Raw genomic sequence first — 13,340 nt, 5'->3', positions numbered from 1 at the left:
TGAGTGTGATAAACAAGACCACCCAGTTTCTTTGGCACAAGAAAATTTGTGGTTAGGCGCAAGAACTAAAAGAAACCCCAACAACTCAACCCAAAACTTAGTGGCTGAGAAAAGACACTGGTGTGAAGGAGGATTGGAGAATCATCTCAGCTGTACCCTTCTCTAAATTAATGGGACTCGCTTTACTAGGAACTATATTCGGTGCTCGTATTCAAAGAGAGGGCTGAGAGGTCAGCGGAAGAGCGCCTTTCTCGGGGCATCCGCTGCTCGAGATCCGGGTCTCGGGGATGCTCCCGCCGCGCCGGTGAGGGCGGGCGTGCGCAGGCAGCCCGCTCCCCGATGCCGGTGGGCGGCGGGGCCGGCAGGATTTCGGTACCCATCGGGCCGAAGCGGCCCCGCGGTTCCCCGCGTGCGCAGCCGCCGGCGAGTCCCCCGCCGCCCGCAGGAGGCGCTCCCGCGGCGGGCGCGGGCGGCGGCAGCGCCGCGCCGGCCTCCCCGGGCCCCCGTGTGCCGGCGGAGGCGGTGCGGGAGGGCAGCGCTCGGAGCCCCGGCGCCCCCTGCCCCTTCCCTTCCCCTCCTCGCCGCCGGGATGCGCCCGGAGGCGGCGCCGCAGGCGGGCGGCCTGGAGCGGTTCGCCAGCCCCGGCAAGGGCCGGGGGCTGCGGGCGCGGCGGCGCTTCGCCGTGGGGGAGCTGCTGTTCAGCTGCCCGGCCTACGCCGCCGTGCTGACCGTCAGCGAGCGCGGCGGCCACTGCGACGGCTGCTTCGCCAGGTAGGGCCGGGGCGCCGGGCAGCGCTCGGCGGGCGGTGGCGGGGCCGGCGCAGCTGCTGGCGGTTCGGTAGCAGAAATTCCCTCCTCCTCGGCGAGTGGTCCTTGTGGCAGGATGAAACTTTTAGCCTCAGAGCTGGTTTTCCCTGCTCAGCAGCTCAGGGAAAAAGGAAGAAAGGGAAAAAAAAAAAAAAAGTTCTGCTTTTCCCGTGCGCTGGCGGTTACGTAGGCACGTGCGTAACCATCCTCTCACAGGAAGTTTCATCGATCCGTCTGGTTTAGTAATAACTTAATGTTCAATGGCCTTAATGGAGTTTTTGATAAGAGAGGAAGGCTCTGCAGTCGCCTTATTCAAGCTTTGCATTTCCACGGTGCGAACGGAATGTATAACTGTAATGAAATATACAGCAATATCTGTATATTTTCTCTTCTCTGTCCAAACCCTTAGTCTTCTGGCAGACTGCTTGTGCTGGGGCAAGGCGCAGACAGCACAAGAGGTTCGTTGTGCTGGGAGCATGACTGGGAGCATTCGGGCTGGAGCGCTGCCGGCTGCTGCGTGCTTCGTGATTCCCGGCGCTGGCGGGCTGCGGGGTGCTCGAGTTTTCGAGCTTTCTGGGGCCTCTGTAGCTGCTCTCCTCGCCTGTGTGGAGAGGCTGTTTGACTTCCGGCAGGTATTGCAGCGTTTGCTACAAGCCTCTCAGTGCCAGCTGCTGCAGGAAGACAACAACAAAAAAAGCAGATTAGGGTTACCATTAGAAAATCAGGTATGCACATGACACTGTGACACGTCACATGTCACACCGTGCCACATTTTTAGAAGTTGTAGTACTTTCATGGCTTTTGGCAGCTCACTGAAGAATCGCAGTGCTTGCCTGGTTATAACTCAGAGCATATGTTAGTGTTTGCATCAGTAAAGGAAAGCAACTTTTGTAATTTTGCTATTTTTATCAATATGTCCTTTTTCTTTCCTCATTACATTGTCCACATATATGACTTACTGACTTTATTCACCCCTCTATTTGCATATGAGCACCTAACGTAGTTCCTAGTGAAGTTCCTTAATTTGATGAAGGGTACAGTTGAAGTGGTTTTCTTCTCCTCCTTCACACCTATGGCTTTTGCTAGCCTCTAAATTTTGGGTTGAGGTGTTGTTGGGTTTTCTTTTTTTTTTTTTTCTTACTCTTGTGGCTAACTGCTGGTTTTGTTTATCACATTCAGAAGATCTGTCTACCAAAGGACCAAGGAATACTTTCCATGCTCCCTTGATGTGCAGTAATGCTGTAAAGATAGGAGTTATCTCGTAGAATAGATTTTAAAGATCATCTTTAGGATCATCCTACATAAACTGCTTGTTATCCTTGCTAGCTTTTCCTTTGGAGCTCTGGAGGAGCACAGTAATCAAGGAATATGTTGAAGGCAGTAGCATAGCAGTTAGTGGGGTAATCTGAAACTTATTTCACACCAGGGTGATGAGGTGCCATAAAGAGGAATGATGCCTCAGTGATGTAATGTGATCTGCCAGTGCTGAGACGTGGTTTTTGTCTGTGACTGTTGCATTAGCACTGAACTAGCATCTACTAGATTCTGAACTCTGCTTGTTGAACTTGCAAAGGATGTTAGGAGGAAGGTTGTGGGCTCAGCACTAGCCTTGGGCAGAGAAACTTTGATATTTGGTAATAAAACCGTTGTAGTAAAATGGCAAAATGAGTTTGTAACATTGTATTTGCATGAGATAGTGTTTGTTACTTTAAATACACGGTTGTGCTTGAGGTACATACTGTCAGCAAGAGGAGTCATGATGTTAGGCTGGCTCACTCATGTTGCACCTTCTGCTTTGCAGGAACAATCAGGGGATGCCAGACTTGCTGTGCTTTATGGACTCTGGATGCCAGTGACCACTAAAATGTTGTACATTATCATGTCATACAAGAACACTCACCCTTGTTTTAGTCCAATGAACTCAGTTTAAGACAATTTCTTTTTGCCACTTACACCAGGGAGGGTGTACAGACGTTTTAAAGTATTCAATACTGCTGAGAGATCCTTATTGCTGTCATGCCAAAATGTCACTCGTTGGGTAACACGTTCTATTTTTGGTGGGATCTGCTACAGCACATGAACCTTGAAGCAGAAAAGGACCTTCTTTTCAGCAGTTCCCTCTATTGGGATACATACAGATATAAAAAAAGGAAGGTGTGAGCCTTAGGTCAGCTCAGAATACACAGATACCAGAGAAGACTTTAGTGGGACAGTAAGGGGCTATGAGGTAACAGGAGATCAAACAGTGTATTTAATAATGCAATATGTTTTCTTGGTGTTGGGAAACAGTTATGAAACAAAGGTTTCTGTAACCAGGCAGAGAAGCAATAAAATGGGCAAAGCAAAAGCAAAGGGTTAATATTGGTGAGCAAGTTGGAAAATTTGGAAAAATACAGAGCGGTTGGAAAATTTGGAAAACAAGAAAAATTATCTCATTATGCATCTTATAGTGGCAAAAAAATGACGCTGTCTGTCAAATAGCATATTTACAAACCCAGCAATTTATCGGGGCAGCAGAGTGCTGCTTTTGCATAATAACAGTTGTTAGGAATAACTTGCTTTTGGAACTCTAAACAAATAAAAATAGTGTCTGCTGTTCAAAGATGTAGTTCAGACTGTAGTTGTAGTGCCCTGAAGAAGATACAGTATTCATTGTGAAATGCAAAACAATGTGCAAAAAGTGATCCAGCATACAATTTTATTTCAGAACAGAATACTTCTGTTTTCTTTTTAAGGAAAGAAGGATTGTCCAAGTGTGGAAGATGTAAACAGGCCTTTTACTGCAATGTGGAATGCCAGGTATGGTAATGCAATTTGTGAGGGTGCGGGGGGAGAAAGAGGGCAGGGGTTGCTAACTCCCGGTTTTTGTTTGTGTGGCATTTACAATCTCTAACTGTAGTTATGGTTAATAGCAGTCCAGTTGTTTTCAGTATCCCACAGATGCTGACCATGGACTTGTGCATTGCATAGTTACAGGATTTGGATCTGGTCTGCATGAGTCTTTCAAGATCAGTAGCTTCAGGGCTTGGTACCACTGAGACTTTGATTAGACCTGCCTGTCAGCCCACTAATTATGTCTGTATTACTTCTTCCTTTAAGGACAAACCAGATAATTTAACATTAGCTCACTAAACTGGTAAGAGCCTGTGTCTAATGGAAAAATCAAATTGCTAAATAGCCATCTTAAGGGAGTTTTGTTAAGGTTTTTTCTTTTAGAATCCTTGCAAATACTTTGAGTACTGGGACTGCCACAGCTGATCATAGTCATAACCGTTTGAAACCTACCATGCTTTCTCCCTAATTTACTCATTCTGGCAACTTTTATTCTTTTTTGTATACTTTGCTTTTTAAATATAAGCGTACACAAAAGTAAAGCGATATGAAGATGTCCAGAACATTTGCATGCAGTTTTAACTCCATTTTTACTTCAAATTAGAATAAGCACCTTTCAAAAAAACCAAAAAACTTGTACCAGAACTAGTTTATAGCCTTTGTGGGCTGTCAGCTTGATATGGAAGAATTATCCAGTTTACGTGTGCATAACTCAAATGGATTTCTAGTTGAATAAAGTAAGCTGTGGTGCTGGGCACAGAGTATGGAACAATGCTCATGAAGGATTTGAGTCACCAAAGGTTTGGCATGCAATTACGTGTTAGCTATAAATAATTCAAACCTTCTCCTACATGGTAGTGTGCTGTTGCATGTGTGGGTACATGCAAAGAATTCTTCTTTGTTGTTATCTGGACTGAGATGTTGTGGTTTGTGCTGTTCTGTTTGCAGGCACTTTTGACATGGTCACTGTTATTTCAAGGATTCTCCTGTTGCACAAGTTTTAAAGTGAACCTGGCCTCTCCTTAGTTTTCCTTCTATTACCTCCCTAGATTTCTGCTTTCCCATAGGATCTTAGCGAATTGTGGCCAAATCAAATAGCCTGTTGGGTTTGAGGCACTAATAGGACTCAAAATGCTTAATGGAAATAAGTTTTTTACAAAATTTGCAGTAGAGAGGAATTTGGATGAGTTTTAAAGACGGTATAGAGAAACCCCAAAACCCCATGATTCATTCATGAAAAATGCTTATTTCTAAGAAATGTTTCCACAGGACATTATTTTTTAGGAAGCTTTTAACTAGGCAAGGGAAGGAAATACTATTGGCAGTTTAGCAGTTTTTATCTGACTGTGAGTTTCTTCTCTTGCTGCAGAATATTCACCATGGTTTAGGAAGCAGGTAAGCAAGATTTTCTGAAGTAGGAAATCCCAGTAATTTGTGCTGGGAAAAATAACAAGTAGATATGGTGGAAATAGAAGAACTTATTCCTTCTCATACACAGTCCTTTGCTTTTACCTCCAAGTGTTCCTCCCTCAATGTCCTGACTTCTAGCCTTGACAAAGTTTATACTTTTATATTTACAAAAAAGAAGGGATTTTCTCTTCTTTCCCCGGGTAAGGTCTTGTACATGTATTGCCTTTTTTTAGATTGAATTTTTTACTATTATTTTTTATTTTTTGGTGTTCAGAATTCTCCCTCTCTAAAGGTACATATTCCTAGAATAAAAACCTGAACTGCTCAAATTGAGTGTCCTTAATCCGTTTAAGATGATACTCGGTAAAAGCCTATCTGTCTGATAAGTTGTTGAATTAAAATCTTCTCTACCTGTTGGTGTGTGGTATGATGCTTAAAATATAAAGACCTTTTTTAGATTTTGTTGGTGCCTAGACAGTAGTATAACAAACCCAGGTACTAGCACTTCATTCTTACTGGTGATATACATGTGGCTGTTGACTCCCTAGTTGATATAACACTATCTTCTGATGTTTGGGCCATTCTGAGTCACTCTGATGAAATTTATGAATGTTGCTGAGATTGAATTCCTTGACATTCTTTCAAAGTTACCTTCAAGCGTAATATTCTCTAAAAGCTGCTCTCCACTGACTGTACGTGCTACACAGACAATCTACACTGCATCTTCATCCCTGTCTTGTTCAAAGGCATTTTTCAGCAGTTCAGCAATTCTTTGTCAAAGCCAAAAAGGCTTATCTGTGCCTTGATACTGAACTTGTAACACTGGAATGTACAGGAAATGTGTCCCTTTTGCCTCCATGATGTGAGACTTCATGCAACAGTGATAAAAGGGCAGGGCTTTACTTGAGAGTTGTGATGGAATTCTTCATTTAAATTTTATTTGTTTGAAGTTAAGTTTCCTCAGTAAATTCATGTTTTCTTTGCTTAGTTCAGGTAAAAATTAGACATACCCAACAAAGACATGGTATGATTTCCTATGTTGATTAATACCTTGTTACTCAATATAATTCAGTCTGACAACTGTTTACTGCATGAAGTACACTGTCTGGGATAAAACCCCAAAGCTTTTGGGCTTACTTTTTTCTTACTTAAATACCTGCTATACCGCAATTCATAGGAATTTTTGTTCATTGTGGGGAGAGGTGGATCAGAAGGAGAAAGGTGCCAAAGTGTGCAGCAGGAAGCAAATTTTTTTTTATGTCTTTTTCTGAATTACAGATTTTATAATTGCAGGCATCTAGTACGTTTCTGTTCAGTGAGGTTTTTTTCTTTTGGAATAACAAGGTTATTGAAAATAAAGTTACTGACACTACATGTATTTCCCACTCTTTTGAGCAATATTGTATCCTTGTTTTGAGGTTTTTAAAATACTTTCCTAGTATCTAATGAATGAAGCCTCACAGCAGCCTCTGTGGCATTTCTGATTTTGAAAATGAGGTGGGTATAGGTATGCAAAGAGAAATTGCTTTGCTGAAGATCCCCCAGGTGGTAAAAGTCCATCTCCTGTTATATGGCCAGGTGTTTGACAGATTGACCTTGTTCTGCTTTGCAATGTAATCCATTTGCCCTGGTCGCCAGGAAAGGTGGTGTCATGCTTTGTGAGAGACTGAACTCAGGAGACTAAGTCTTGCAGTGATGTAGTGACTGATTTGTGTAAGGCTCCGTCTATACACACCCATTTGCATGCACACTGGCTTGGCACAGCTCCCTAATGTGTATCTTTTGGCTGTTTTGGTCTATTTTGTTTTTAAGATAGATAACTGCAGGTTTGATCTGTATTGAGCTGGATGTTTGCATAGGTGTGGATTCAGTCTCTGATACAGGACACGTGAGAATGGAATTTGCCTTCACTACCTGTCCTTGCTGCCTTCAGTGTTTTGTGGGCTGGATCTATCCTGGGTTTTCTCCATCTTTCTTTTCCCAACCCCTAATCCAGTTCTTTTAAAAGGGATTGTGATTTCCAGCTGATTCATACCATTCTGCTCTCCACTATAGCCTCCTTGGAGCACAGGCCTGTTATTATAATAGTGGCTTTCAGCCCCCATCTGCAGCTGTTCGGGTCTTGACTTCTTAAATTATAATAATTTTAGGCAAACAGCAGGAGACCTGTGTTCATTTTTTCTCCTCATAAATTAGCTGCTCAAACACTCTGAAGAGGAATGTTTTAAGAGGGTTATGTGGTTGCAATTGTGGAACTGGTGAACTTGAACCAGCTACTGGAACTCCTCTTGCTTTTATTACACATAGCTATTATTTATTCCAGACAGAATGGAGATCAGCTAGCCAGAGTGCAGAAAGAGATGTTTTTGTCATGACTTTCAATATTTGAAATACATTTTGAACGAACTGTTTATGGCTTTTTCTTAATGTGTCATGTTGAAGGCTGCTGTAGTTGGTATTTCTGGAGTAAGGGAAATAGGTATTTTTAACCAGCTAGAAAGCCTCAAAACGTAGGTGGAGACCTGGGAATAGCATTAAGCAACTGTGTTTTAAATGGGACCTTGTAGAAATTGCATGCTCCTCTTTGGTGAGCTGTAGAAAAAATAAGAAATTTTTGCTGTAATGATTCTGCAAAAAAGTGTTCTGACACTGCAAGACCCTGCTTAAGATTGCCTTAGGGAAGTGTCTGTCCCCCTAATCCAAAAACTTTCTCCATGTATTTTTGTTTGATAAATGTCTCCTGTGACCTGCTGAACATTAACCCATGGAAGTCAAATACTCTCTGTGGCCCAGCATTTGATAAGTGATGGTAGGAAAGGATGGCTGTGAAGATGGGTGAAACTTCTACCTTTGCTGTTTGTTGAAGGGCTGTATCAGAGAACTTTATCGAAGTTGCCTCAATGAAATTCAGTTAAAGAGTTGGATGCCCTTTGATCACCATTGGGCCTTAAGATTTTGAAGAAGTGGGCTTAACCCCTGCACTGGCTTGCCCATAATTTCTGTCTGGTATTTGTGTCTGTTTCTTTTCGACTGAGTGAGATACAGAGTTTTTATACTGTATTGAAAAGTCTATGTGAGAAAGGAGGTGCAAGGACATTTGTTTGGACTTGAGTCTTTTTTTTTTTTTTTTGAGTATTATATTTTGGTTTTTGTTGCTTTTTTCCTGCGTTGAGCTATAAAAGACAATGTTCTGGCAATTAATCCAGTAGTCCTGGACTGTGGAATCTTTTTGAAGAACTTGGTGAAGAAGAGTGTTTCCATACTTTCATGTGAAAAGCATAAGCTTTAAAGAACTTCCCTTCCAAAAATGTTGTCACTCCTAAATGAAAGGAGGCAATGAAAATAGGAAGAAAATACCATTAATATAGCATTAGGGATTCAGCTAGAACAATGCTACTTGTTATAATTCCAACTACGTGGAGGAAAATGTGGAAAGGAATGCAAAATACAGTCCTGCTGTGATTGCAAGGAAAGCTGCTGTCATAGTGTTTCCATCCCAGGTATTACTCAGTCATCAGTACTTTCTCTTTTTGTAGTGTTTCAGGCTTTTATCTCATTTCACACAATTTGGCCGCATCTTGTCCCTTTAACCTCCCTACTAGTTCATATAACTCTGTATGATTCTGCCTGGGGAAAGATTTTAATTAACGATGTGTAAAGAATAAAGGGGCAAAAGGAATTTTAAAAACACTGCTTCAAGACAGGCACATGATTTTGCATTTTGATTTTTGGTTTGTAATTTCTCCTGTTTATTTAACCAACGTGCATGGATTTGAATCCTGCAAAACTTCAGGTTCTGTGCCTTCACTTTTTGAACACCCAATTATCACGCTAAAGTTAGTTGGTATCATGTGTGTGCAAAGAAGAGGTGAGAGATGAGATTTCCCTCTGTCTCTTCTTAACCTTTAGCCTGTGGATTCCTAAGCAAAGGCTATCAGGAATTTTCCAGAAAAAAAGTCTTGGGGCATACATAGGAAATGGGTCTCTCTGGGGATACGTTTTATAATGTGACAGCTGTAGGAGAGTTGAGAGTGTAATTTCACATGACATGATTAGAGTGTAATATACTATTTTGGTTCTGGTCTGTATTGCCACATCCTTATGCTTCTTATTTCAAGCAGCCTGTATGTAGGTTTTTTTGGAAGCACCTTACTGAGATGTCAAGGACAATGGAGTTGACATTGTGAGGGGTTGAATACCTTTGCAGCGTTGCACTGCTTCGAATCCTACACAAAGCTGGGGCAGGTGCTTACCTTTCTTTTCCTAATAAAATAAATTCCTAAAGCTGTCCATGCCCAGGGCAGTTAAAATAGCTGATTTCAGTGGAAGAATTTTTGGTGTAGGAACTCTGAAATTAGTAGTCTCAGCTTTTGTTTTGATCTGCAAAACCTGTAAATAAGTTGACCAACCAAGGCAGGAGACACTGAGGGTTCTGATTCTGCTGACTGTTTAAGAGCCTTGGGTTGTTCTATGTAGCCTACAGCTGTAGTTTCCACAGGAAATCCATTTCCCAGTAGACACGTATCATATTTACTGGTCCTGTGTAGATGTTTTAGATAGCCTCAAATGTGTCTCTCCAGTGCCTCAAATGCCTCTTGCCTTTAGTGGTTAGGCAGCTGGGGGAAACTGTGCTCCTCCTGTTCCTGCCACTCAGTCACTCTGATGAGGCATATTATTTGTTTTTTTTAATTTATTTTTAAAAATTTTGGGGGAGCGGGCCAACACAGGGTGTGTGATACTGGGTGAATCACAGTAAGGGGATATAAGAACATTTTGGAGGCTGCAAAAAGGTTTTCAAGTTTTCACTTGAATCTGGTATGAAAACAAAACATGATGCTCTCTATGCAGACAGAACAGTATAGGTCTGTTTTAACACAGTGCTATAAATGTGTGTTTGGGATGAGATGTAGCAATAAATAACTGTGCTTTGCTTGACTATTTGAGTGAATAAATAAAATGAAATTTGACGCAGTCTGAGGACGACCTGTACCAGTGCAGATTGTTAATATGTGATTCTGTGCTATCCTTTGAAAGATTCTGTGGCTTTGGATGAAACTTGTAGAGTGCCAAAAGCCAGTGCCTTGTGCCATCAGTCCAAGTGTTACTGTATGTTCAGCTAGGACTGTGCTATACATTCTTAACTAAAATGTGTTTGCCCATATTAGTGTGTCCTCACTGTCGAGCTGTACTCTTATTCTTCAACATTAAGGAAAAACTCTGATAATTTTATTCAGAAGATCTGGGTTTGACCCTACATACACCGATTCTTGCAGTGACTGTGAATCCATTGACTTCAGAGGCATTACTCCTGATTACACCAGGGTTGTCTCAGAATGAGGGGCCAAGGTATTAAATGGAAATGAACCCAATAAAAGCCATCAAGCTCAGACCTACTCTGTCCTCACGTGCTTGATCTGAACAATAAGAACTGGTGATTTATAAATCCTGTTGTCTGTTTGCTTCTTTGTCATTTAATTCTTTTTTTTTTCCATTGAGTAAATGAAGATGTTCTGACCTTGGCTCATCCCATGTGAATTTGTTTGAAAAAAGCAGGATAGCTGTACCCCTTAAATATGACTTAAACTTTTGTTCAGATTTAGTGAGCGTCATCTTATTTTTTTTAAAGGAAACACATTTGACTTGACCTCTAGGATCTGGCAGGACTTGCTTCATTCCCTTTTTCATCACTTTATCTCCATGGCTTTTTTTCTTTTCAATTGTATTTTTCTATGTTTTCAGAAGGAAGACTGGCCAATGCACAAGCTCGAGTGTGCTTCCATGTGCACTTTTGGGCAGAACTGGAATCCCTCAGAGACTGTGAGACTAACGGCGAGGATCCTTGCCAAACAGGTGAGCAGGAGGCTTGACTTGGGAGGTATGCTCCTACTCTGGGTGCCAGAGAAGGCAGGAAAATGAAAATTGACCGACAGTAACTGTCCCTGCAAAGCACATACATTCAAGTTTCCTGTGTACAGAGCATGAGCAGCTGAACAAACTGACCATCAGACCACTGCAGCAGCGTCAGGACCACCGTAGCCCAGCTGGAGACTTTTGAGGGAAGCTAACAAAAGGCTAGTGAGGTCTTAAGGTGTGTAACTATAACTTATGTCTTAAGGTACTGTTGAACAGAGTCTGGACATGTTTACTGATAGTGTTTCAGCCTCTGTTCCAATCGATTTGAGCTCTAGGTTACATTTGTGGGCTGACACCAAGGCCACGTGGATGACGAGAAGGAATAGTGAGACTTGGTATATATGCTTAAATTTGGAGGAATGCTTCTACTGTTATGTGACTGCAGGCACTGACATGTTTATGAAGCAGTTGCCTGTTGTAGTATTTTTCAGCTATAGTTGCATAGTTTTATGTAGCATACAACTCCCAGTACGTTTGTGAGTCAATAACACCTCTGAGGTATTCAGATATAAACATTTATGATTGAGTTGACTGGTGAAAGCCAGAGTTTAGGTGAGAAATCTCAGACCCTTGGTCTTTGAAGAAAAAGAATATTATGAGTAATGAAGGAAGATTGCATTGGGAACACTCCATTTCAGTGTTCCCTAACTATGAGGATAACACAAGTGCTTACAGGGAGGGGATGGGATTCATGAGTTTCAAGGTTATGCTGTGTATCTTTGTAGAGGTCTAAACTCTCTCTGCAAAAACAAATCCTCTTTGGAGCATATTTGTGTGATTGAGGTCTGCTTATGTGACAAGGGCAATCTGGATACTGTACATAGGGAGGATTTTGGTGGCCTGCTGGGAAGGTAGCTGCATACTTGCTGTGTGTGTATATGTGTGTGTGAATGTACGTGTGTGTGATTTAATTAAAGCATAGTTTAGTGGTATCCACAAACAAAATCGAACGTTTAATGACAAAAAGTCATTGGAGTAAATTTGTGCTTTTATCGCTTACGGGGGGGGGAGAACCCTACATGTCATATAAAAGCTAAATATGCAAACCACAGTCCCTGAACCTCAGCTGCTGGGCCACCTGCAAAGCCATATTTAATGGACAAGATTACAAAGCAGTGGCCTTAGGCCAACAGTGGAGCATTGCTTTTGAACTCTGTCAACAGTCAGTTTATTCACTTTCCTCAAAGCAAAGCCTGTCTTCTGCCTGCTTGCTATTGTTAGCAGCTTTCTGGGTGCCTAGAACAAAGCAAATGACATATTTAAAATACTGTTCAGTTTATGTATATAAAATTTGATAGAAGTTAATCTTTGACTGCCTAATTTGGTGTGGAGAGAATATTTCTATACCTTTACTGAGAGCAGTCAATTTAACTCATTGCTGTTCGTCAATTTTTATAAATTCCGTGCAGTATGGATTTGGGTTTGTCTTACACTTAGGAGTTCCCAACTTATGAATGAGTGAGTACACAAAACTGCCAAATTAAAACATTTTCTTACTGTTTTTTTTCCCCCTTTATTGTTAGAAAACTCACCCTGAAAGAACACACTCAGAGAAGCTGCTTGCTGTAAAAGAGTTTGAATCACGTAAGTAAAAAAGGCTTGCAGGTAAGCTTAGACTTAACTGTATTAATGATTTGTTTCCCCTGGCCCCACTCCATGGAAACCTTTCAGAGCATCCCACCCCTGTTGTAGGAAAGGAACAAACAAAGAGGATTGTGATTTCTCATTTTTTTGAAAGTGCAGTACTCTTATTTCTTTTTTTTTTTTCTTGGTTGCTTGTGGGGGCTGTGAAACAAAGGTGAAAACCTAGACAGAATTAATTATGTAGCATGCATACATCTTGCTTCTCTGGTACTCTAGTGTCTTTTGAGAATTGTAATGTTGTAAAATTAAAATAACTGGTATTTGTTACCAGGAGGCATAAAATCAGAGACAGCACAGTTGCTTGATGGTGACAATGACTAAAGGGCTAATTGCAGAACCCTCTGGACTGTGCTTCAGTATCTGTCACTGCCAGTCAAATCTGACATGTTATGTATGATTATGTTGAAATTCCATGTCCTAAATGCTCTAAAATAATCCAAGGAAGGAGGTGAGGCAATGGCTTGCTTTTAACTGGAAAACTGCTGTTTATGTCTGGTAAGGCAGAGTTATGAGTTGACCAACTAGGGGCCCAGTAACCATCCTGGGCACAGTTTTCACTGGTCTGTTGTTTCTCTTTCTTGGTGGTTGGTACACAGAGACAATAGGTTGTATATTCACATTTCTCACGCTGATGGCTTCCAAAGCCTTTTACAAAATGCTGAATAAATGTAGTCATTGCTAGGACTCAAGGTAGCAGAGTAACCAAGCACAGCAAGTCTTGCTTCCTAAACAAA

General features: G+C 41.7%; 1 protein-coding gene across 3 annotated transcripts in view; it reads left to right on the top strand.

Annotated features, from left to right (window-relative positions):
- Positions 1-528: 528 nt before the first annotated feature.
- Positions 529-13,340, top strand: part of SMYD2 (SET and MYND domain containing 2) — a 29,535-nt gene continuing 16,723 nt past the window's right edge. Inside the window, exons 1-4 of one of the 3 annotated variants that reach the window (XM_027641367.1) lie at positions 529-771; positions 3,543-3,606; positions 10,789-10,899; positions 12,486-12,546. In XM_027641367.1, the coding sequence (XP_027497168.1) occupies positions 590-771; positions 3,543-3,606; positions 10,789-10,899; positions 12,486-12,546 (418 nt within the window). In that variant the 5' untranslated portion in view covers positions 529-589. Of the gene's footprint in view, positions 772-989; positions 1,161-3,542; positions 3,607-10,788; positions 10,900-12,485; positions 12,547-13,340 lie in introns of those variants that run through there. The other 2 variants (XM_027641366.1, XM_027641368.1) reach the window with 2 other exon arrangements.

The sequence above is a fragment of the Corapipo altera genome, unplaced genomic scaffold, assembly GCF_003945725.1.
Source record: "Corapipo altera isolate COAL_440 unplaced genomic scaffold, ASM394572v1 48b, whole genome shotgun sequence".
Taxonomy (NCBI): Eukaryota; Metazoa; Chordata; class Aves; order Passeriformes; family Pipridae; genus Corapipo; species Corapipo altera.
This window is presented reverse-complemented; position numbering and strand designations above follow the sequence as displayed.